Source organism: Leptonotus elevatus, chromosome 2, assembly GCF_054856555.1.
Source record: "Leptonotus elevatus isolate MCC_2025b chromosome 2, RoL_Lele_1.0, whole genome shotgun sequence".
Taxonomy (NCBI): Eukaryota; Metazoa; Chordata; class Actinopteri; order Syngnathiformes; family Syngnathidae; genus Leptonotus; species Leptonotus elevatus.
Window position 1 is genome coordinate 9,057,365 of NC_141240.1, and position 25,012 is coordinate 9,082,376.

General features: G+C 41.9%; 2 protein-coding genes across 7 annotated transcripts in view; one reads left to right on the forward strand and one right to left on the reverse strand.

Moving 5' to 3' along the window:
- The first annotated feature begins 661 nt into the window (after positions 1–661).
- Positions 662–4,985, forward strand: LOC147178332 (uncharacterized). Of its 2 annotated transcripts, XM_086069294.1 has the most exons (8): positions 662–882; positions 960–1,003; positions 2,065–2,262; positions 2,506–2,574; positions 2,694–3,607; positions 3,703–3,840; positions 4,196–4,307; positions 4,841–4,985. In XM_086069294.1, exons 2-8 carry the CDS (start codon positions 961–963, stop codon positions 4,912–4,914), a joined length of 1,548 nt encoding a protein of 515 aa, XP_085925420.1. In that variant the 5' UTR covers positions 662–882; position 960; the 3' UTR covers positions 4,915–4,985. The 2 variants fall into 2 exon arrangements, with proteins under 2 accessions (XP_085925420.1, XP_085925419.1); XM_086069293.1 differs by lacking the exons at positions 4,196–4,307; positions 4,841–4,985 and having other exon boundaries at positions 3,703–4,152.
- A 68-nt stretch (positions 4,986–5,053) lies between these two features.
- Positions 5,054–25,012, reverse strand: part of nbeal1 (neurobeachin-like 1) — a 39,434-nt gene continuing 19,475 nt past the window's right edge. For 3 of the 5 annotated variants that reach the window (XM_086068095.1, XM_086068092.1, XM_086068093.1), the window contains 40 exons: positions 24,480–24,612; positions 24,147–24,266; positions 23,725–24,034; positions 23,556–23,641; positions 23,386–23,475; positions 23,128–23,305; positions 22,911–23,044; positions 22,529–22,688; positions 22,306–22,408; positions 22,062–22,221; positions 20,587–20,745; positions 20,322–20,481; positions 20,144–20,232; positions 19,296–19,901; positions 19,027–19,202; positions 18,635–18,923; positions 18,233–18,541; positions 18,003–18,152; positions 17,760–17,917; positions 17,239–17,363; positions 17,018–17,144; positions 16,781–16,929; positions 16,157–16,290; positions 15,969–16,070; positions 15,694–15,789; positions 15,493–15,617; positions 13,602–13,742; positions 13,384–13,514; positions 13,183–13,292; positions 12,913–13,030; positions 12,720–12,817; positions 12,147–12,263; positions 11,977–12,066; positions 11,729–11,838; positions 11,473–11,645; positions 11,286–11,380; positions 10,944–11,060; positions 9,884–10,045; positions 9,627–9,775; positions 5,054–7,157 (listed from right to left, as the gene is read on the reverse strand). In XM_086068095.1, coding sequence (XP_085924221.1) covers positions 6,860–7,157; positions 9,627–9,775; positions 9,884–10,045; positions 10,944–11,060; positions 11,286–11,380; positions 11,473–11,645; positions 11,729–11,838; positions 11,977–12,066; positions 12,147–12,263; positions 12,720–12,817; positions 12,913–13,030; positions 13,183–13,292; positions 13,384–13,514; positions 13,602–13,742; positions 15,493–15,617; positions 15,694–15,789; positions 15,969–16,070; positions 16,157–16,290; positions 16,781–16,929; positions 17,018–17,144; positions 17,239–17,363; positions 17,760–17,917; positions 18,003–18,152; positions 18,233–18,541; positions 18,635–18,923; positions 19,027–19,202; positions 19,296–19,901; positions 20,144–20,232; positions 20,322–20,481; positions 20,587–20,745; positions 22,062–22,221; positions 22,306–22,408; positions 22,529–22,688; positions 22,911–23,044; positions 23,128–23,305; positions 23,386–23,475; positions 23,556–23,641; positions 23,725–24,034; positions 24,147–24,266; positions 24,480–24,612 — 6,337 coding nt within the window. In that variant the 3' untranslated portion in view covers positions 5,054–6,859. The remainder of the gene's footprint in view (positions 7,158–9,626; positions 9,776–9,883; positions 10,046–10,943; positions 11,061–11,285; positions 11,381–11,472; positions 11,646–11,728; positions 11,839–11,976; positions 12,067–12,146; positions 12,264–12,719; positions 12,818–12,912; positions 13,031–13,182; positions 13,293–13,383; positions 13,515–13,601; positions 13,743–15,492; positions 15,618–15,693; positions 15,790–15,968; positions 16,071–16,156; positions 16,291–16,780; positions 16,930–17,017; positions 17,145–17,238; positions 17,364–17,759; positions 17,918–18,002; positions 18,153–18,232; positions 18,542–18,634; positions 18,924–19,026; positions 19,203–19,295; positions 19,902–20,143; positions 20,233–20,321; positions 20,482–20,586; positions 20,746–22,061; positions 22,222–22,305; positions 22,409–22,528; positions 22,689–22,910; positions 23,045–23,127; positions 23,306–23,385; positions 23,476–23,555; positions 23,642–23,724; positions 24,035–24,146; positions 24,267–24,479; positions 24,613–25,012) is intronic. The other 2 variants (XM_086068096.1, XM_086068094.1) reach the window with 1 other exon arrangement.

Sequence of the window (25,012 nt, forward strand, 5' to 3'; positions counted from 1 at the left end):
CAAATTTTTATTTTATTGAGATACTGTACTACGTTTGTCCCGCATATCATTCCAAATATGCAAAACATTATTAGGCCTATTCATAAGACCTGGTGTAAGCGCAGCCTTGTCTGACATCTAGTGTTAAATGGTGATATGACAACTGAAAACCACAGTTGATGCATTTTTTGTGTTGCAGATTTTTGTTGTAATTTCCCCCCTATTTTTTAAAATATATTTTATTTTTGTTTTTTCTAAAAAAAAAAATCCCCAGGGAACCCCCCTAATCCCCCCACCCACCCACACATACACATTTTCCCTAGTATTATGTGGAAGACCTATACTGAATGTTTATGTTTTTGTTTTGTTTTTTGGTGGTGTAAAGAAAAACATACACATAAAGATCCCTTTTTTTGTACAGTATTTTTGTTACTAGTGTAACAAAACAGAAAAGACAACACCTTAAAAAAATACACTTTTATGTACCTGAGACTGGGCTCCAATGTGGTTGCTATGGCAACCACCAAGCTTTCAAGATAAAAAGCTAAAAATAATTGTAGTTATCCATTAGCATTATTTGTGACAGGTATTTTGTATATATTATATAATATATATTGCTGCTCTCAAAATAATAGATACAGTACATGTTTTCTTTTCGCTTATGCATTGGGTAACATTTTATTGCTACGACTTTGATGTGACAGAAAGGCCGCTGTTATTAGCTGCTGTTGCATCAGCATTGACCAAAGAGGGCAAAGATCTCCAATAAGCTCATCGAAACCGTGACTTGTTATGGGATTGGCTGCTTAGACAGTCACCTGAGTTGTAAACTCAGGTGACTGTCTATTTATACTTGGCCTCGTGCATTTGTTTGCCACTTGCTGTTCATTGCTGCCAACACAAGTGAGGAACACACTTTTGTATCATTGCTTACTTTAAGAGGTCGCATTACAGGTAGCTTTGTGTGAATCTTGTTACAGGATGCTCAAGTCAGTGCTGCCGCTGCTGTTCCTGACACTGTCAGGTAAGAAACTTTAAAAAAAAATCAATGATCATTTATTATAAATAAATCGTATTATAAATTATCATTTGCTCTTTTATGTATGTGTGCATGCAATGGATAAGGGCTTACAATTTACACTAATATTACTTGTGCCTTTATGGAAAGCATGTACTGTTTATTTGTATTATTGTTTTTCTTCCTTTCATTTGTTTTCTTTTTTATTTTGATGATACATTATTAAATAAAATAACTTACTTCATGATAGAAGTAATAGGGGGTTGGACTATATCAATTCTTGTACTTCTTCCTACTCCTTTTGACTTTGCCAATGATTCCTTATTTAACTTTTATTGTATTTCCCTACTTTTATTTCATACTTTGTATTGTGTTTATATGTCCGATAAACAAAAACTACCCTCCCCCCATCACCCTGACATTATTATCTTGCTTGCAGAGTAATAATCTGACTTTTCTCCACAAAACTGTGCACAATTATTTTTTTTGCAACAAATCCTAAGTAACAGCCAATTTTCAGAATGTCGTCTAAGTGTTAGTCAGTGCGCCCTCTAGTGGAGAACATTAGCAACATCAGTTCATTAAAAAAAATGCAGTTTGTCTTCTGCCTTCACAGACCAGATTGGACCTCCAAATGGGCCGGTTCGAGCCCACGGGCCATATGTTTGATACCACCGGGTTAGCATGTCTGGCTCACAGTTGATAGTTTGTGGGCTTGAATCTCCACTCCGTCTTCCCATGTGACGTTTGAATGTTTGCAAGTGGTTAGCTCACCCACAGAATTGAGTGTTTGACGCAAGAGTCAATCTCAGCGTACAGTACAGTCACGTAATCACAGTAATTGACCTCCTGAACGGCTGTGTCGAGATTAGATTGCGGCAATTGATTTATAGCACTACGAAATGCAACACATCAGATTGGCACAATTGGCAGTCATTAATTTCAAGTTGTCCATTATCAGGTTACAGTGTTTGTTGAACTGTAAAGAAGTTGCGGTTGTCATTTTTCAGCCAATTCCTGAATGGAGCTTCTCACTCCGAACACAATCTAACTGAGTCCCTTCACAGGAATGCGAGCTGCACCCATCGCACCTCTGAGAGGACTGCCCAAGGCGCCGTCGCCCTTCAGGCTCTCTGAAGGCTCTCAGCAGAACGACATCCTTGGACATCTTCCTGATGGCTTTCAGCAAGGGACTGAGCCATCCAAGCGCTTCTTTGACAACGGCCTGGTGCAGGACCACATCAACGAGATGAGCAGGAGGACAGGTAGGCCATAGCAGCATATGCTAGGTGGACAACAGCATTTGGGCTTTCCTCAAACGGTTTCCCCAAAATTGGAAGCTAAATGTCATGGTAAGAATGATGAATGGTTAAGATTCATGGAAACTAAGTGGTCTAAACCCACCAATGGTTGATTTGTTAACTAGTTTAAGAGACCTGTCTCAATAGTTTGCTCTACATATTGTACAACTCAACATGGACTTTAACTGAATGTTTGCTCATCTGTAGGTTTCGTCCACAATCTCGTTGAAGAGGGACTGGGTGAGGTGGAGACAAAACTCTGGCTGGCAGATGAAGGTAATTTGTCAATCGGTGGCAATTGTCAATAGAAAGTAAAATAAGATTTATTTTCCCACATACATCTGAAATATAGGCCTACTGACAAATGTCTTTGGTGTCTGCAAAATGTATTTCAGTCCCTGTTGACGTGCCAGCTAAGCGGAATGGAGGTGGCTGGGTTCGAGTTGAGGAACCCTCCTCTTCTTCTCACCTTCCAGATGGTTTCAGACAAGGAACCGAACCCTCCATGTCGATCCCAGATGGTTTCAGACAGGGAACCGAACCCTTTATGTCAATCCCAGATGGTTTCAGACAGGGAACCGAACCTTCCATGTCGATCCCAGATGGTTTCAGACAGGGAACCGAACCCTTTATGTCAATCCCAGATGGTTTCAGACAGGGAACCGAACCTTCCATGTCTCTCCGAGATGGTTTCAGACAAGGAACTGAACCCTTTATGTCAATCTCAGACGGTTTCAGACAGGGAACCGAACCCTTTATGTCAATCCCAGACGGTTTCAGACAAGGAACCGAACCCTCCATGTCGATCCCAGATGGTTTCAGACAAGAAACCGAACCCTCCATAACGATCCCAGATGGTTTCAGACAGGGAACCGAACCCTCCATAACGATCCCAGATGGTTTCAGACAGGGAACCGAACCAACTATCCATATCATCAGTAGCTTTAAACTGGAAGCTGAGCCCTTATCTTCTATCCCAGATGGTTTCAGACAAGGAACCAAACCCTCCATGTCGATCCGAGATGGTTTCAGACAGAGAACCGAACCTTCCTGGTCAATCCCAGATGGTTTCAGACAGGGAACCGAACCCTCCATGTCTCTCCCAGACGGTTTCAGACAAGGAACTGAACCTACAGTCTCCATCATTAGAGGCTTTGGACAGGAAGCTGTTCCTGGTGCTTTCAAGCCGGGAACCGAGGGACAGGACCGTTCCACCTCCCGGCTCCAAACACAGACATGTAAAGGGGAGGTCATTAATGGAAAGTGCTACGAGTTCAACCCCACACCTCTGGCGTTTAAAGAAGCACAGGTGACAGAAGTTTATACATCCATCCTACTTCAGCGCTGTGCTTTATTGTGTACACACAAACGATAATATGATGCATTTGCACGGTTTGTTTTCAGGTTTTATGTAAAGCTCATAACCCACACGCTGAGCTGGCATCTGTAACAAGTGGCGACCTTCACTCCCGCCTGGTTTCCATGGTAACCAATGGCGGTGAGCGCAGCCCACAGTTGACGTGGCTGGGGGCCACGGTTAAGGCAAGTCCCTTTCATCCACCAAACGCTGAATACATACTAATACGTTCAACTCAGGAAATGGCCTCAATTCATGGGATAGAAAGTGTCTGCTGTCAGTTTTTATTAATGGGGCATAGCGGCCTTGGTTGGAGGTCAACGATAGTCTCGTCAGATATCTTATCAGAACTGTTATTCTTACCTTGGTTCAAACATTGACCATTGGACTTGTGAGTAAATGTTTCTTGTAGCTGACTGATGTCAGACAGTGAGGTCAGTAACATTCAAAATAATCAAACATGCCTTTACATATTTGACATAATATTGATTGTAGACTGTATGGTCACACAATAAACCGATAATATTTCCAATGCTGCAGAATCAGCAGGCCTCATGGCTCGATGGCTCAGAGATGAATTACAGTGACTGGATGCCGGGTCAGCCCAACATTCACACAGACAAGCCTGTCTGCGTCGAGATGTTCAAGATAGGTGAGACACGAGAAATACTCCACGCAGGCAATCAAACACATTTCTTTAACCAAGGTCAAGTTCAGGTTTTTGCCCACCACTGTATGACAAAATACGCACATATTCAGTGAGAGTTATGAAATAACCACATAATCTGTAATGCCACATCATATAATTAACTTTTTCACCAAACTCCCGGGTTGCAATCTGCTAAGAAATAAATATGATTTTAAGCACCTAAAGGCACCTTAGCCTAAATTTGGAGAATTTCAACCCTACCAGTCAAACCCTGATTACAGAGTGAGCATAATAAAACCAAAGTGCATGTTATTTAAACTGTGCCCTCCTTATTAATAATAATAATAATGAATTGCTCTAATTGCATAACAAGTCTTTGAAGGCAGTTTTGATGACCTCACACTTTTATGTGCACTATTAATCAAAGGTTAATTGTACTGGGACAGATAACAAGACAGTATGTGGTATCTAAGGTTCAAAGTCAGTCTTTGCATGACACCAATTGGCTCATATGTCTCAACCGTCGTGCCTTTCAGATGAAAGCTGGTGGACAGCCGCTGACTGCGATTTGAAGAGAGCATCCATCTGCTCGTACCAAATCGCTGCATAAAATTCCACCGTGACATCTTGCCCTTGACATTGATCGAAAACACCACCACACATTCCAATGCTGATTAAAACCATAAATGCATCTTACACCTGTGTGTCTGTCTTCACTCTTCTTCAGGCAGAGAAGGCCACACACGATGAACCCTTGCAGTCTAAATCCAGACAACACTTTAATGATCATGTTCCATTTGTGTGTTTACAAAGCAAGTATGTACAGATTAGGGAGGCAATTTAAAACAATTTCTTACAATACGAGTACCTGGAAAGTGCAAAAAGTACATTTGATAAAGACAAAAAATAATAAAAATCATGCTGTACATTACATATTTATATCGTATTCATAAATAATCACAGATATACACATATCCATTTGGTGACAGTCACAGAGAATGATGCAAAGATACAACACAAGTCTGCCATTTGTCTTAAAGTCACTTCCTTTCAGGAACACCAAAACAATGAGAACCACCCTCGGATAAAGGCACTCCGTTTGTCGGAAGTCTTACAACTCAACGTCAGATGCGAGTGAACAAGAACAGAAATAACTCAAATCACAGGATGAAAAGGCTGCATCATTAGTAACAAGATCTCCACAGGTTCTTTACACTGTGGCATTTAGTGTCCAAATTAACAAAAATACTTGGCGTAATAATATGTACCCTGTTAACAGAAAGGGCGTGTAGTGTGATTTAAAACAAAAAAGTAAACAATACATATTTGACAGCGGCTAACAGTCGGGTAAGAGGGTGGCAGCAGGAAGACAAAAGGTCGATGCAAGTGAAATGATGCGAGGCGGCAAAAGAAGACAAACGCAACCAACAAAGTATTGCTATAACATCTGATGGAGCCCTTGGAGAATCCCTAAACCGCGTCAGAAACAAATGACAAAATGCTACGTTTCCTATAAATAAAAATATTATTTTAGTACAGTAACTTAAAAACATTCAATCAATAAACAGACTGCTTGTGTTAATCTCTACAGGTCATCTTCTGCCATTAAAGCTCAACATAAAGATTCCTTAAAGTGACAATTCGCAATCCAAAATGGCACTTGACACATGCCGAGTTACAGGCTGCATACGTGCACGACAAAACGACAAACGGAAAGGCCGAGAGTTTTGCTCTTCTTTGAGGCAACATCCGACCTCTGCACCCGAGGCCAACTAAAGGAAGGGGACCGAAAGGTCACTTGAAAATATACACAAACCACGTGAAGAGGTGTCGCTGAAAGCTGCAGCTGCTTCCGGATCTGAACCTCAGCGCCAGCACCATTTGCTCAGTCCACAGCAAAGAAACTTTAGCACATTTCACTTGGATGAGGCAAGCTGACATCAATGGAGGATGATCATGGAGGGGAATGGGTAGAGGGGCTTCGGCGGGGGCGGGGGTTAGGGATTGGGGAGAGGGAGGGCAGGGACGGTGCTCATGCTAGATGATGTTCTCCGAGTCCCCCGAGGAGAACTTGGTCAGCCTCCTGGTGGAGCCCCACAGCTTCCGGGTGATGTGGCCTGAACGCAGCTGAGATGAGCACAGGTAGAGGAAATGGAGGAAGGGGGTAAGATGGAGGAGGAAGTTTAAAAGCCAAAAGAAACAGGGAGAGAAAGGGGATATGATTGATGAGTGATTAGTTCTTAATATTTGATTAGTGGTGAAGCAATCAATAAAATATCAAAAGGTTGATTGACTTTGTTATGAAAAGGCGAAAAGTGAAAGGTGTGCGATGATTTACTGTCTGGACTGATTTCTGCTATATACTACAAAACACTACATATTCATACTACAATTCTAAATCAGTGCAATATTATCAGCTTGCATTATTATAAAGTATCTCCTGCAGGATTATGGCCTGCAGAAGCAGCGGTTAGTGTTGATTGATTTTCCACATTAGAAAGTAATGACACTTCCGGTAATCAAAGTGGGCGGAGTCGAGGACTGGACTAGAGCTGCTATGGTTTGTGGCTGACAGAGGCGGGGCTGAACACCAGCTGGTCTCGCTGGTGCAGCAGGCGAGTGGGCGAGCGAGCTCGAAGCGGGGCCAGCAAGGGGGAGGCCATGAGCGGCGAGCCCTCCAGGCTCTGCGCGATGTAGTTCCTCAGCGAGTTCTTTACCTCGGCCGGCTTGCCCACGCCCACGATGATCAGCTTGCCGTCCTGGAGGCCCACCAGGATGTGACTCTGCTCCTTGGTGACGGACACGCAGCGCACGGGCACCCGCATGGCCATGGGCTCCGCGCACAGCGACAGACTGCACACAAGCACAATGCAATGAGAAATTCAAACGACACTTTCAGGAAAAATACCTTTTCACATTGCGCAATACGTCATCATCATCATCAATTATGATGATGATGATCATCATGGGGTGGCGTATCCTTGAGCAAGATACCGAACCCGCAGTTGCTCCTGATGCTGTGTCATCATGTAGGTGAATGAGAAGTCAAAATGTAAAGCGCTTTGAAGGACTTGTAAGATGGACAAGCGCTATATAAATGATTGAATTAGCATTTAGCATCATCATATGTGACATTTGATGTGAGACCTCAAGTCAAAAGATAATTTAGGTGTTTTGCATTTCAGTTGTTTTTTGTAACTTCTTTAAGACAAGAAGGACGGCTACCATGTGTGTCATCACCCGAACTGCCAAATGGTACGACTCGTCTATATTTTGTTAGAGAAATCACTAAACGCCAACTCATTTATGCTCACAACATTGATTGTTACAGATAAAAAATAAATAAATAAAAAGTTACTGTTAGAATATATTGTGCTTGTCCGTTAGCGGACACTCTCGAATTAACAGCAACTAGTAGATTTGAACCGGACTGTGCGCAGATCAACAAAACGGTCTGTTGTTGAAAACATGCAGCTGCTCTCTACTGTGCAAGTCACCTGCTTTCGAGGCGCTCGTTAGCATGATACTGTGCATGATACCGTGCCCAAGCGGCTCACAGCAAATAAAACAAAAACTGTTCCCAACTACCTGGCTAAAGAATATTCCAAAAATGGAAAGTGAGCCAAAGACAACATTTAAAGGAGTCAACTGCAGACATATGGTTTGTTCACAACAACAGCTTCCTCGGGATGACAGCTCACTGGATCAACACTACTACTCTTTAACGTCAGAAAGGATCAAGGGTAGGCACACGTATGATGTCATATGGACCGTCAACTACAGTTAACAGCCAGTTAACGGTTCTAACTTTGTAAAAGCCTTTCAAACAATACCAGCCTGAATCGCTCTCTGACAATTATGATGATGATGGTGAAAAGGAAAAAAAACAAAAAACTTTAGATATTGCATTCATGCTTGATACCCCCCCCCCCCCCTTTCAGAGGAGTTTTTCTTTTTTAAACCACCGCTGGGGTTAGCAGCTTTTATGATGATGACAAATGGTAAATCGGCTGCTTTTTATGTAGCGCTTTTAACTACACCATATGGCGTCCAAAGCGCTTTCCAATGCCTCACATTGACACACCAGTGGTTGGCTGCTAGCACGCAGGGCGCTGCCAGGTCCTCACGGATGTGAGATGACCACTCTACCACTAAGTCATGCCGCCCCATGAAGTCTCTTTCATTTTCTATCTTTGACTAATGATCCCAACTGCAAAAGAGCAAGTAAACACTGTACTTTAAAGTGGAACAATTCGGTTTGATTTAATGAACTCACAGCTTTTAAATCAAAGCCAATTGTCCAATTTAAATAGTTTTCGTTTCACCCCTAGTCAAAATTGCACAAAGTAGATGTTACTAGTTTGTTTGCAAAAAAAAAGAGTGCTGCTGGGTTTTAATTTTGACTTGACTTCATTTCTTTACAACAGTTGACAACAAAATCGGCAAAGACTAAATGAGATATTTTTTGACAATGGCACAAAGAAATCTCACATACGGATTCAGGCTGCAACTGCGTCTATCATTAAAAGGCCGATGCAATAAACACATCACGATAACAAATACTGAGGAAGCGTAATGATTATGTTGTGCAATTGAACAATGTGTAATTCTATTTACATAATATACTGTAATAACTGTCCTGCGGTAATGTTTTTAAGAAAATGCAAAACTAATGGACATTCAGAGAAATTGTTATAGAAGTGTCTAACGTCAACACTCACCTCCATACTGTTACTAGATATCAAAGTTATGAGATAGTGCTTCATTGTTTTAGGGTTCCATCCATCCATCCATTTACTACCGCTTATCCGGGGTCGGGTCGTGGGGTCAGCAGCTTTAGGAGGGAAGCCCAGACTTCCCCGTCCCCAGCCACTTCAACCAGCTCCTCCGACGGGATCCCAAGGCGTTCCCAGGCCAGCCGAGAGACATAGTCTCTCCAGCGTGTCCTGGGTCATCCCTGGGGCCTCTCGCCATTTTTTTTGTTTGGGGTTTTAAAGAGGTAAACTTCTTTCATACTTGTGGAAAGTATAAATGTTGAAAATGGGATCCGTGTTGCAAGCTACCTTTACATTACATCTTCATTTTCATCAGTATTGTTTTTTCCTGTGGTTAAAAATACTTGATTTTCACAGTTAGAAATGTCACTAAAATATTGCTGGATACTTGCATGATGTTGGCTATAAATTGACACTTAACACATTTCATTACTTCCTAATGGAAAATTGTTTGAGAATCGCAACAAACCTCAAGGTCAATCATTACCCCAAAGCAGATTGTGTTCCTCTGTTCAACTCATGTGAAGGATTTTAGGCTTGGATTTACCTGTAGAGGTCTCGAATGGACAAGTAGCCTTGCTCGCTGCCTGTGATGACAAACTCCCCAGAAACGCACATGTCAGTCATCTGTTCCTTCAGAGGTTCACTGCAAAGGTGCTTCCCATTAACAGAGTAAAGGTGGAGGGCATTTTTATCCTGTAACAAGAAAACAACACCTCGAACCATTTAGGAGATGTTGGAAAATGAGCTAACAATAGAAGTTGAATTTCCAGGATTCAATGTTCATCAAAGCAACATATGCACTTTTAGTGTTGCTTTGCCCTCCAGGCAGGTGTGAACCAGCAGATGACCCTCCCAGGACACGGCCAGGTGGAGGATGGAGAGGGGCAAGGAGCTGTCGCACGGCGGTCGCAAGCAACGCACGTACTGACCTCTGCGCACCGTGTGAATGATCACTACACCATCCTGTTACACACACACACACACACACATTAAATAGTCAAGAGCCGTATGTGCACAGGCCTCCACCAAGGCTTAAACGTTTGTTATGTATGAGGTCCTGTAGATTCTTTGCAGGGGGAAATTATAATATGCTATATACCGCTGGCGTTGGGTAGAAATTTCACATCCACAACTATAATTTTAAAGTTAAAACAAAAACAAATGTTTTTGAGCCATTAACATTGCCATTGTCAAAGACCGCAAACCATTTTATACACTTTATATTGTTCAACATTTAGCTAAAAAACCACACAATATTTGTGAAAAAAGTATGAAATTGGCCACATTTGGACATAAGAGGTTTCGGCCCAATGCTAACACCACAAAACCTCTGCATTAGCATTAGGGTCAACACTAGATGGTGCTGTTTTCCTTTCCCCTAATATTTCTTCCTTTTTATCTCAGATGAGTGATAGACGGGTAATCCATCCAATGTATTACATGCTTTTTAACAAGGAGTAGTGATTTAATTACAAAAATAACAATATATAAAAACGGAATGGTCTTGTAATCCTTGAAGTGTTGATTTCGTAGTCATTTCTTTACACTTTCTTAATGTCTTGGCACTCGAACAGCTCAGTGGGCATCACTAGCATGTCCAGTTTTTTCCCCGCCACATTTCCTGCCGAGCAATAAGGTCATGCGAATATGTGAGCTCACCGGAGAAAATAGTGTAAGCAGTTCTGTTGAACCACTGCTTTATTTCAGTTGTGAAGGTTCATAATTCATCATGGAAACTATGTGCTCTCTTTGTGGTTTAGTGCATTGCAAGAGATACTGGAAGTAATAATAGTACTGCAGGATAATAAATGTAATGTGCTGCCTAAAGTAGCATTTGGAACAACTTGTGTCTTAACCTCACCCGTGCTCCCGACACAGCCATGTCCAGTTCTGTGCTGATACTAACACTGACCACCTCATCCATGTGGCCGTATAACACCTGAACAGGTTTAGGGTGCAGACCTACTGGAGCACCGCCCTATATGAAGAGAGAACAGTCAAAACCGTTGTAGTAGTTGTGCATACATAGTGTGATGTTTCTACATCTGCTAGTCAAATTAGCGAAGAATTCCAATCATAATATTTGACCAAGCTGCTTCAATATGCTCGATGATCATTTTCTCAGTCAAACAAGCTACAGCAATAAATACGTTAAACTAGCTGCTTGTGTGAAAAGAGAAGTTAGGACCAATGATGCTCGAACCTGCTGTAGAACCTGCCACACCATGCAAGTGGTATCTCTGGAGCCGGAGATCAGGTGGATGCCGCAGTGATCTGTTGACAGGCAAGTTACGACATCTGGAAGAGATATAAGATGCGGGGAGAAATGCTAAATCTTGTAGAAAGGCATCTGGAAATCTCCATATTTTTTTAACTGCGTATGTAATTACCCATGTGTCGGATGTGCTGCCCGACAGTCTTGCTCTTGACAAGTGAGGTGACTCTGAGGCTGTTGTCCCAGTGGCCTCCACTGAAGAGCAACTTTCCGTCGTGCGAGACCACAAACAGCCTTGTTGTTACCTCCAAACCGGGAGCGAAGGGTCCTGACAGAAAGCGCTGGGTCCTGCAGGCAATGAATAAGAAATGCGCTTGGTGAAAGAGTGATTGGCTGCATGTGTGTTAGGGGGAGGGGTGCAGTCTTCTCACTTGTTATGGGACACTGTGGGGTCCTTAATGAAGGTGAAGTAGTTGGAGATATTCTTGTTGTAAGGCAGCCACCCATGGGTGCCAAACAGACAGTTTTGACTTACTGTCACCTTGAAAAAAAATGCACAGGGAACATTTAATAGTTTGCAGTAGGTTCAATTCAAACCAAATCTGAAATATTTTTGGTTGACAAGAATCATTAGCCAGGCTAAGAAGGCATTAGAGAAGCAATAGTTTGCAATGCCAACCATTATGTCTGGACTCCCTTGACTGATGAAAGAGTGGGACTGATTCTTTGGAACAATAGCTTTCACCAGTGGGATGTTGTCGCTGATGCCCTGCAACAACATGGGGGGCAATGTTAATGTGAGACATTGTATGTCATGCTCAATAGTAAATGGTGATAGAGTGGTCAAACCTCCACAAAGAATGACTTAAGGTTGCTGAGGTGTTCAAACATGACCAGAGGACACGAGTCCAGCAGAGCCTTCCTCTTCTCCACTTCCTCCTGTGAAAGGCGAACTGGATGTGGCTCCTAGTCTCCCACAAACACGGACAGATGAAGTTAACATAAAAATAATTTATCATAGAAAACATGCATCTAGGACAGTGTTTCCCAACCTTTATTGAGGAACAAAATAAAAATAAAAAAATAAAAATGAATGTCTCAATTGACTTACTCTCTGTTGTGCTTGTTCAATTAAACATGAAGGTGATATACTTACATTCGATTTACCGGTATTTTTGTATAAAAGGCTACACGGGTTTATTTGACCTTATGCCATCTAATGGAAGAGCATTTAAATGTTGTGCCTTTCACTACGTGTTGCTGGGATAGAGGGATAAACAAAGATATACTTGTAACAAGTAAGCGTTTTCAGGAAAAATGTGTGAAATTAGATCATTTCCTGTACTCCGGATAATCCCTCATGGCAGACTAAATTGCCACAGCACCCTGGTTGGGAATCACTGATCTCGAATGCTACTGCACCTTGAGTAGCTGGCAGGGTGTCTGCCCAAAGTTGCTGATCATCCCTTCCAGAGCCTTTCGTTCCTTTTCATCAGTGATGGCATCGAGGTCTACTGCTCCTGTAAAGTCAAGTTGGGATAAAACACTGAGACTCCATTGAATTTCATAAATAAGAAAAATGTGTGGAAAGATGGAGCTTGAGAGAATGCGTTACCCTCATATGTGCAGTAGTAGAAAACATTGAGGGCTTCCACTGCGGCGGGACCCCTCTGCTTGTAACCGAAGATCAGATCGATCCACTCATTAAGGTGCGCTGACACATATTCAGACTCCTGTCACAGCGACAGACACACAAGTCATAAAGCCTTGAAATAAGCATGTACTACAATAGCGCAAAATTACATTCCATACTTGTACGACAAAATGCAATAAATAGAATAATGAAGCGCAGTCGAGGAGCACATGAACTAGAACAAAAGCTCACCAGGGCTTTGCGGTGTTTATAGATAAAGTCCTCCGGGGACTTGGCCCATTTGGGCAGAATTACATCATTTACTTTTTCTTTGGTTATCTGCCGGCGACCAAGGTCAAAGTCTGGGTGACAGAGAGCACAAAAGAGTGTAAATAACATTGTCTTATTGAAGCCAAGTGTACCGCAACTTTGATTGAGTCCATAGAGCCTCACCATTGTGGTTCTCAAGAAACTCTGGGAAGTAGAAGAACTCAGGGATGAGCTCCTTGACGTCATTGGGATTGTCCATGAGCGTCAGCCAGGTTGCTGGAATGGAGTGGAACTGCCGGTCGGCACAGTCAAAGCTGAAGACAATCAGAAACAAGATGATATAATGTACATTGTACAAAAGCTGGATATTATGATACTGAAGATTGAGAGGACCTGCTTACCGTCCACTCTGCAGTTGGATGTGCAGGGAGGTGAAGGGCTCAACTCGGATCAAGTAGTGCATCACACCTGCTGCACTTGAATAGTGGGTGCCATAATGAAACTTGTCGATAGTTCCTGTTGGGTCCTCAAAACCTTCATACCTAGCAGACACGAGAAGACGGTCAAACTGAGTCAAACGGATGCCACTCCTGTTGCAGTGAGCTTCAAATATATAGTTGCAAGAAAAGGTGTAGAATGACCTATATTTTTGCAATAATTATAGTACTAAAATGTGATCTCGTCTTCACATCAATAGACAAATACAGTCTGCTACCATACAATTGTATGTTGACATATTTTTACTAAACAACAGGTAAGCGTCACAGTTCAGGATGGAGAAAATATGTGAACCTTTGGATTTAATTAATAACTTGTTAAGACTGCTTTGGCAGCATTTTTTTTTTTTTTACTTCAGCGATAGTCTTGGGATTAATGGTGTCTATTATTCCTTTGAGGCCATTCTAGTTGAGGCCGGGACTCTGACTGGGTCACTTTAGAATGTGTATTTTCCTCTCTTGAGCCATTCTGTTTTTGGATTATTCTGTCCTTTGTGATGTCATGTTCTATCATCCATACTGTGTTAAGTTTCAATTGGAAGGTAGATAGTCTAAAGTTCTCCAACAAAATGTCTCGATAAACTAAGGAGTTAATTTTCCCGTCAATGGTAGCAATGCATCCAGGCTATGAGGCATCAAAGCTGCCTCATGATGCTCCCCTCCACCTTTCAACATTCACACATTTTATTTCTTGTTTAGTATTTTACTTATTATAGGTTTGTCAACAGAGATGTTTGCATGTAAGTCTTTCGTTGATCTTTCATCTCATCGAGTATTCTTTGCGGATGGCTGATTCCTGACTACAATTAGCTTTCAAGTTTTCAGATATTTTTTCCAGGCTGTCAGACTTCAAATGTTTACATGGTGTGTCCAGATCTGCTAACCTCTAGACATTCATTTCATGAACAATTTATCAGAATTTTCACTTTTTAAAAATTCTGTCAGGAACATTACAATGCAATTGCGCACAGGAGAGTGTTTTATATGTATTGTTGATAAAAGCTATCCTATGACTGTGTACTAACATCACTAAAATCAATTTCAATTGCACAAATTACTTTAAAGAATAAATCACAAAATTATTATTTACTTAGTGATATTTGAACAATCCACATTACAAACACATAGTTCTAAATAAAGGCAGGACCCTAAAGAATTTTGTGCTACTGGATTTTCAAGGACTGAAATACAAACAAATGATTAAAAATATCACCATTAGCTACACGTCAACAAGCCGTGGCTGTTTGTATTCCAGTACTGTGAACAACACAGTAGAGTGTGACAGTGTTTATTCTATGATAAATAAAGTTGTCGTTAACACACAGTTGTTGTCTGTTTATTATTGGACATAATAATCTGGCTTCTTAGCCTCAAGTAGCTTTCAGATAACGTCCAACTCCACTGACTTACACTACAGTGGAGTGGAGTGAACAGTGATGCATTATGTCTGTGGCGTTTTGTCAAATACGGTAAATTGCAATTTTCAACCAAATATTATTCCTTGTTTTCAACTTGTCTGAGCAATTTGATCTATGGGAGAGCCGTAACGAGGTAGAGGTGGGTGATTTCCGTAACAAAATACGGAAAATCCGTAATAGTTGACAGCTTTGTGTGTCCAATATTTTTGTGACTTCAATGAAGATAAATCATATTTGATTAATTTATGCAGAAACCCAGGAGTTGAGTTCAGTAATTCCAAATGGTCCACATACTTTTTCTTGCAGCAGTATAATATACTGTAGTAGATACTGCCCATAGATAATATACACATGCAGTACACATAGTTGAAACATACTTTTCTCGGACAGCCTTAGCATTGCGGTTGTTCTGTACTGCCACTGGCTTTGACAAATCCCTGAATACCAAGGGATCCGAAAGGTCCAACTCCTTGGAGGTGTAGTCTGCCAGAATCCATGGAAACTATTGACAAAAGTACAAGGGTGGTAAAACATCTGGCAGATCCTTCACTGGTCACGTATTCAGTCAGGGAACATACCACTGGATACTGAGCCAGGTCGTTGTATGTTCGGCCAGCAATTGTGTTGAGTTGCATCAGGTAGTCAAAGTTGGAAATCTCCCGGTTGACCCATTTCTGTGGACAATTTGACCCAAAAAGCAAACGACATAATTCATTCAATTTCAGTATGAGGTAATTTTTTACATATGCTTGATTAAGTTGTCTATTTTTAAATCTGGAATTATTTCCAGTGCAACGTTGTCTATTATACTAACACTAATGAGAAATCAATCCTGTACAATCAAGTTCCTGACCTGTGTTAATCCGGAGGCCTTCAGGAGCTCTTGTGGAGAACGTGTTCCATACAGACTGAGGGATCGTAGTAGCAGCATGCGATCATACACCTTATTTCGTGCCTGTAAATGGGAAAACATGGCAGTTATTGCATTGCTATTTATCAAGAAGTGAAGGTCAGACACATTTAATGAAGCAGAAAGATCACCTCTTTCTTGAAGTTGAGAAAGTAGTTGGTTTGGTCAATAAGGAAGATCTCCAGAGCAGAGCGTCGCAGATTATATCGCCGTAGGTGGACCTCACGGATCTGACTCAGAGGCCATTTAAAGTCATGACCCACACCTGCAATAAACATGGAAGTAACTGCATTATGATTGGTGTAAATTAATGTTCAAACCCCAATTCCAATAAAGTTGTCTTTATTTACGTTGTATACAATGTCCTAACTTTATTGGAATTGAGGTTTGTAATATTGTTGCTATTCAAGTAATAATAAATTTGACGTTTGATGATTGCCTGCGTCATAATTCTTAATCCTCATTTGTTGGTTTGCAGGTTGGCAGGTTACTCAAAAATACCTTTTCTACATGAAACTTGAGAGGGAAGAAGCTTTTGGTATGGCTCTGGATACACAGGTGGGTCTAGGATTTGTTTTTGCAAAGACAATTTTTGCATTTTTATAAATTTCTCTATGGATTATGCATTAATATGAATGAAATATTTTAGGCATTTAAAGATGTACTGTTTGGTACAGATTCAAATTAGTTCAGTCTTTTTTTTAGTCAGTGATCTACTTGCTAAACTTGTAACACAACAACACAAACAACCACACCTTCGTCCTTCTCTTGGCTACTGTCATAGAAATAGATGTGTTGTGTGGTAAGTTCCAGGCGGCCGGGTACCACGTCAACCACCGTCACTAGCTGACAGTCTTCCCACAGAATCAGTTTCTCCTTTTGACCTGCCTCCTCTGCTTCAATCCTGTAGAAAAACATGCAAAACATTATGACCCATTAAAACAACTTCAGTTTTATGACGATCAACTATGATTCATGGGAAAATTACACACTGGCTATTTGCTGCCGCCAGGTCATCCTCTGGCAGCTCCAAGATGTCATCTTCTAGGTTGGTGACTTTGACCTGCTTCACAGCCTCCAGCAACAGAGATTCCGGGTTGACAAACTGCTGATGAACACCTGAGCAAAGTCACGGATGTTAAAATATTAATAACAACATTTTGATATTGTAAAAAATGTCCCATTAAATAAATCATGGGATTTCGTGACCTACCAAGGTTGTCTCGCAGGGCGCTGGCCTCCCTATAAGGGTCAAAGTTGTAATTACGGATCAACTTCAGCCTCATGCGGGAAAAGTTCTCTGCGCTGGAAAGCTTCCAATGCATCTTCTTTGGCTGCCTGTTACATAAAGGTCAAAGTTTCCTTCAGCGAGATACTGAATCAGTGTGAATGAGCAGTCAACTATACTTCAGTGGCCACATACGCTATCATCATTTATGTAGTTTCTTGTAGATAGAAATGTGGTATACAGTAGAACTTCTGAAGCCCTAAAATTCAGAATTTGCCCAACATTTTCAAGACAAGTATGTGTTTGAACGGCATGCATGATATCACTCAAATGAGCTGTCAAAGTTCAGCAAATATCAAACGATTAACTGTGGATATGCGATTTGCTTTTTCTTGAGCTATTTTACAACTTATATTCAAAAAGAGGGCTACTGCTATGGAGGACGTAAAATTTTAGATTGTGGTCAGCTATTTCTAAATACAAGAAATACTATCTAATATCTCTACCTTTCAGCCCAGGGCCCCCTCTCACAGTCAAGGCCTCGCCGAGCTGCCTTCCACTGCCTGAGAGAGGCGCTGTTCTGGCTATGCTGTTGCTTTAACATGCTGTTGTATCTCAGGTTCTCTTGACGACTTTGGCGTGAACATGGCTCAACAAACTGTTCCTGGTGTTAAAAAAGGGAATAGGTGACATGTTAGGCCAGGGCAATTTGCGTATTGTTAGAATCCAACTGAAGGGTTCCAATTAACCTGAAAGCAGATCTTGCTCTCTCCCCTTTCTCGCTCTCTCTTATGCAGGCTGACCATGAAGGCCTCATAGCACTCCTTCCAATAGAGTGCCATGTTCTCATGGCCCTGACTGAAGGTCTCAATTTCATACTGCTTCATATATGGAATGATCTGAAAATAAATTGGAGAGACTTCACTAATGCGGTCATCTCATCATCTCAAACATGTCACGGCACATTTCAGTCTCATACATATTTGTCCAGGTAGACGCGCCATTCGGGTGAGTTGCAGTATAATTGGAAGTCCTCAAAGAAAGATGGGCTGCCGTTGGTGTCAGGCAGTTGGGGCAGATGCAGCTCCATATAGAGGAGGCGGTTAACTTTGGAGAGGAGTGTTCGCAACAGAGGAACCAGGAAAGAGTATGTTTCCTCTGTCTTCTCCTGGACAGAGCGCCGCAGGATGCACTCAACCTTGCCAAGCAGGTAGCAGGCCTCATCCTGGCTGGACACTTCCTTCATTTGCAGAATAAAATTGAGCTTGGCGGTGGCTATTGCACACACCTGTGACGTCAGAAAAACAATTGATTATATGACAGATTTATTTTTAATTTTTTTACAATTACTGACAAAAACAAAATAAAAACAATGTTTCACCTCTGGGTCTTCTTGCGCCATGAAGCCTAGCAACAATCTCAGTCCAACTTGGGAAAGCTGGAACCACTGGGTGCCAGCAGAATACCACACCATGAGACAGTCCATCAGTGTCACAGTCTCCTCCAGCACCTTCTCTGTCCACAGCGCTGGGCTGATCAGGCCCTCAGCTTGAAGGAAATCTTGTACCATGTGAAGTAGACGGACGGCGTTCTCCGTGTGTTGAGGCAATGTGGCAGCAGATGCCTCACGGTTGTCAGTCACAGCCAATTCCAACATACGCTCCATTAAACTAGACAGAGGGGAGGGTGCACATTTACCAAAAATGTATGTGAAGCATTTAACCTGCTCCCACAGCAAAGTAAGTACTGTCAGCACTCTGGTAGAGGACAGACCCAAGTTTGATTTGGTCAACAGGAAGTAGCAGCTCATTGGCCGTTCCCAATTTAGTGAGCGCTGAAAAGACCTGGCCACGCTCCAGCCACGCCGAATCGTCAGAACCCTCAACTCCACGCCACATCACACACAGCACAATCTCCAGCAACATACTGCACAACTCCTCCTCAGCCCGCTAGAAGACAATAACAGAAGTTTAATATTTTTATAGGAATAGTATTCATTTCTTCAATATAATGTAAGCTTTCTGGTAAACATTTCAAATCACCTCAGTATTATTAAAGGACTCTCCAAGTGAGATGTTGTCACTGAAGAGGAAGGTGTCTTCACTCGCTGGGGCGGTCTGATCTATACTTGCAGAGTTGCCTGGAAAGGGCTTTGGCGCTTCGAGTGGAGAGGGTGTGCTGGGCATACTGCCAGGTGTCTGGCTGCCACTCTCTAAGCCCTCGTAGGCCTGCAGGTGAGACAGGTCAAGCACCAAGCCTCCAGATTTTCCCACTAGCCAGGGCTTGACTTGGGTTTGTGGCTCAGCCGAAGCGGAAGATGATGGCGTGTCCAGTAGTGAGATAACATCGCTGTTCTCCATGCTGTCGACAGAGCGAGTGTCGCCCAAGCTAAGCCAGTCGTCCTCTAGGCGATCCAAGCGGCCAGCGCTGCTTGCCCTTGTTCTACGGGGTAGCGGGAGTTCCAGGCGGTTATTATTGCTTCCGCTGGGTTGGTTCAAGTCCAGGCTGCAGGTGCTGACTGCGTCTGCACTTCGTGATGGCAATGAGCCTTCACCTCGCAGGTAGAGTCGTGCAAGGGTATCCTGCCAACACTGCTGCTTCGAAATCTGGCAAGCAGCATCTTGTTGGGACTGGAGGAGCTGGTACACCTAAACATAAAGGGGGATATTAAAACACTAGGTAGACATTTTGGAAGATTTTAGAGTGATTTTTGGAGATGTTTTTTTATTGTCACGTGTATGAGTCTGTGACATTTAAAAGGTTGGTTGATTTGTTGTAAATCCTTCTCTATGTGGATCATGCTTTAGTAAGATGCCTGATAAAATGTCCAACATGTCTGGCTGTAAAAAAATAATTTCAGGTTCTGAGGTAGTAGCTTGTGCTTCCTCACCCTCTTGCAGACGATGAGCCGTACACTGGGTCCAGTTCGATGAGTGAGCTGAACTAGTGCCATTAGATCCTTGTAGTTCACCACTTGATCTTTATATTATAAGCATACACATGCCGATTACACTTGGTTCTCTCCCTGTGTTACATGAAATATTATTATTGTGAAAAGAAAAGCTGACCTGTGTGCAGGACTTGATTGAGGAGACAACGAATGAGAGTTGGCGTGATGTGAAGATCAGAGAAAAGCAGTGACAGGCCGTTGTAACCCGCTTCCCTCAGTCTCAAACGCTGCTTGTTTTTCTCATAAATGCGGTCACATCGCAACATACGCTCAAATAGCTGTGCAGAGGTAGGGACACAAATTCAGTGAATTCTACAATATATGTGAATTCTGTGATGAATGGGGATCATTTTATTTTTCAGGTGGAATTGGCTGTAACCCACCTTGAAGACAAGTTCTCTAAGGCGGTCAGAGTGTTTATTGTTGAGCAGAAGAGCGTAGCAGGAGTCAGCTGCTCCGGGCTCAAAGAGGAGCAGAAAGAGCTGGTCCCTGGACGGACTGCTTTGAAGGAGGCTGAGTAACATCTCTAATAGCCCACAAATCTTTAACACAGAAAAATCTCTTAAAAATTAGTCATTGGTAAGAGAATACATCGGCAAAATTTCTTTCTCTGACATATTTCTGCTTATTCGTAGGGTGAGAGGCGGTGATTTGCGGAAATTCACGTATAATTGACCGCCATTGAAATGCATTTGGGGGAAATTAACATAAAAAATAACCCCAGCAAAAATCTTCTACATTTTTTGATAAATATTCAGTGTGATTTGGGGGGGGGGGGTACATAAAAAAACATTGATAGATAGAAAAAATAAATGAAAATATGTAAATCAACGGGTACCGAACCAACAGCATGCAGGGGTCCCCTGTAATGTGTGTGTGTGTGTCAATTTACTCAACGTATCCTTGTTGATGTGTTACAATCTAATACAGACATACACTATAGCTATCTTAAAGATATGCAGTATAGTCAATTAACTAACTGTCACAATTTTTATGCTTACAGAGAAGAAAATGCAGGAAAGAGAGAAAAAGGATGCCTGGCATGAAATGAGCCAGTAACTTCCTGTTCAGGCACTGCTGCAGTAATTCCCATTGGGAACAAGTCCATTACGCAATCAGCCAAAAAGCTTATGTTTGCATTGCTAGTTGTTTATTATGATGATTATTATTATTATTATTATTATGTTTATTATTATCAATTGTTGTTGAAATTTCTGTGAGGTGGGGAATGGGCCAATAAACAAACCAGTAAATGTTGGTACAGTTTTGGAAAATTAGCCATTTTTGACATTTTCTTTCTCACATATGTAAATATGTCAAAGTTTCTTGAAATAATTAATCTTAATGACAAAATTCTGGCATAATGCACGAGTGAGACACCTATAAACTGTTGGGCGTTGATGGAAGACTATGTACATTTAATTCCATAATCAGTTTTACCATATATGGATAATCTAGAAAGCATATAGTCCAATGCTTGGGTGGCCAAGTTCGGTCCTCGAGAGCCCCTATCCAGCCTGTTTTCCATGTTTGTCTCCACTAACACACCTGATTCATGATCTGGATCGTTATCAGGCTTCTGCAAAGCTTGCTAATGAGCTGATCATTAGATTTAGCTGTGGTGAAGGAGGGAAACATGGAAAACAGGCTGGATAGGGGCTCTCGAGGACTGGACTTAGGCACCACTGGTCTAATGTAAAGGTGCTAGGAAAACATAGGATACATTATTTACAATGGTACAATGAAAGTAACCAAGCTTCAGCTCACCCGTGACCCGATCGAGGACAAGCGCTACAGGAAATGGATGGATGAAGGCAATTTGGTGACAGTTAATGCTGAGTCATTTGTACTTCCTTACCTGATCTTCATCTCCAATGGCAGCAATGTATCCAATAATGCTGTGCATCTCCTCCTGTGATATGCCCTTGCTGATGTAGTACTTGATGAGGTCGCAGAGCGATGTACGGATGTTCAGAATGTCATCCTCACTCAGGTCACTCTCTTTAGTACTGTTTTTCCTAAAGTGAAAAGCTGAATTTGATTCTCTGCCAGGTAGGACTTAATTAGTCATAAAGTTGGGGAATTGAATCATTGAATCTTACCCATAATAGAGGCGTACACTGTCCAAAAGGAATCGGACTCCATATTTTTTGCGAAACTGCTTCCTGTTGTCTTTGATGACAGTGGTCATGTACTGTATATGACCTTCAAAAGAAACCAACACAAAACAAGACAACTCAGAACTACTAAAAATAATGTTAAATATCCCCGATTTAGTACTTTAAATGTATAAGTATATTATTTTCTTTCAGTTTAAGCTCTGACCTATACGTAAAGGGAAGTCCCCTTTGTTCCAGATGTTGAAGTTGAACAGTAGATGTGTGTGAAGTTGTTGCAGCAGGCCATGGTTCTTCTCATACGTAACCTGCTCTATCAGCAGCTGCATAGCTACGAGCACACTGACATCAATGTGTCCAGCTGGAAGCTGAAAACATACACCATATTTAGAATATACTATGAACTGTATATGAATTCACAACTAACGTTAAAGTGCCCACAAGTGCTTCAGTCAAAGAGCAATTTAAGATGATGCTAGTGACCTTTTGATCACACACTGAGCTAGTGAACTTTGCACACATTGCCAGCATTCCTTACTAAGCCTACCAGACACTAGTGTGAATGTGAAAAATTAGCCTCAAACACACACCTTCTGTAGCAGGGCTCCCAAAGTAGCAACACCATGCGAGTGGAGCAGATTCTCCTGGTTTATAGCATGCCTCTGTAGAAAATGCTTCAGCACCAACAGTAAGGTAGCCACCAAATTCTTCTCCAGGCGTGCTTCTGAAACAAGATATCAAAAATGAAGATTTCATCTGCTGCTTGTTAGCGCATTGTGCTTGGAAATACAAGGTTGCCAAACAGACCTGAAGCCCTGTTTGATGGGAGAATGACCCATTCTCCATCAGCGGGCGTGCTCACATCTGGGTTGATAAAGTCCGACCCAGTTGAAGGGTCACCATTCTGTTGATCAGGGGTGATGAGCGCCAGCTGCTCTAGGATTGGAAAGAGCACTTGCAGCCCGCCTACACAATTGATAATATCCTGTCAAAGATACAGAGTACAATAAAAACAACGTACGTTTTGTGTACAGAATGATAATCTTGACAGAATTGTGTCCTAACCTTGATGTCCCAGTTAACAACTTTTTTCCCAGTCAGGCGTCCATGCAGTTTGTTGGGGGAAAGATCGAGACAGATTGGGTTTTGACATGCCTGTTGACAAAAGTTGGTTTAAACATAGGTGAGACTTACTTGGCACAGAGTGCAGATTATTTTGAAGATGAAGAAATTACCTTTGGTGAATAATGCAGCAGCAGTTTGCTTGAAAGGTCACCAAGTTCAGACTCCTGGGCTTTTAAAGGAGACACACAATTTGGACCTGTGTAGAAACAACATTTCATACAACATTAGTTTACAATTATTTTTTAGCCCGCCATCTATGCATCTTCTCCATCTGTTTACCAGCACTACAGAGAGCTTTGATGTGGTTGGGTTGCAGGGCTTCATGGAACACCATTACACTCGCCAGCTGACCCTGCAAAGATGTGGGGCTTCCCCACTCACTGTCCTGGGTCCCTGCTGAAATGAGCTTTGTCACAGACTCAGGCTTTCCGCTCAGTAATCCGCCCCAGGTGTGCGGCGAAAGGATGCTACCCAACGAGGAACGTGTGCTGGGTGAGGTGGCTGATGAGAAGGGGGGGTCAGGGATCTGGGAGGGAGGGGGAGTTGTGGTCCGGTGGCCCGCTGAGCCAATGCAACAGGAGGTAAATGGCTGTGGGAATGGAGTAAGCATTCACTTAGTACACAGTGAATAACTGAAAACATTAACTACAAAGTATACATTACAAGTTTCTGATTCAAAGTATTACGAATGAGGCTTTCACCTCAGTCATAGTGGGATATTTGAGGGGAGCAGATAGCTTCTGCTGTCCGTCCACATAAATGTAGACGAGACTCTGCCCAAAAGGTCTCTTTCCTGGTATGTGCACCACACCAATGCTGTGCTGTTGACAAGAATAACAAACATTAAACCCATACTTATACTGCCTCTGTGTTGATGTGTGCGATCCCTTTAACACAAGTTATTGACAGGGCAGATAATGTTTGGCAATAAATTGGCCTTACGTTACATATTGCTCATTGAGAAATCATTACTTATTACAGCTTTTTACTGTACACTGTATGAACAGTAATATGTAGTACAGTATGTCACTCACCCAGAGGGAGTCACAAAAGCAGTTGTCGGGCAGCATGACTGTGACGTATTCCTTCTTTGTGCAAACAGCCACCACCAGCACACCCGCAGAGCTAATAAAGGCCTCAAATCCTGTGCCCCCCGAGGTAAAAAAGCTGCACAGGTTGAAAAATGAGAAAACATTTTCTTGATCAAACATGTTCTCATTTGTTAGAGATGCACCACTCAATAATATGTTTAATGAATTGTTCTCTAACATACAATACAGTATTTATTTACACAACAACTATCTATAACAACTAAAATGTTGTATTGCACATGCAAAGCTAGCTAGTACTGTAAATCCTATCCTTGCAGCTCCAAAATAATCACATCAGAAGACGCCAAAACATGTTTGTTCAATGGTTAACATTACGATGCAAAAAAGAGCAAGCCATTTTCAACACTTCAGATTGGTCAATAATATGTAAATAAATAAACAAATGAAATAAAAAAACAACACCCACACGTGGATTGACAGTGCGGACAGGTGAAAAAATTAAAATTTAGCAAATT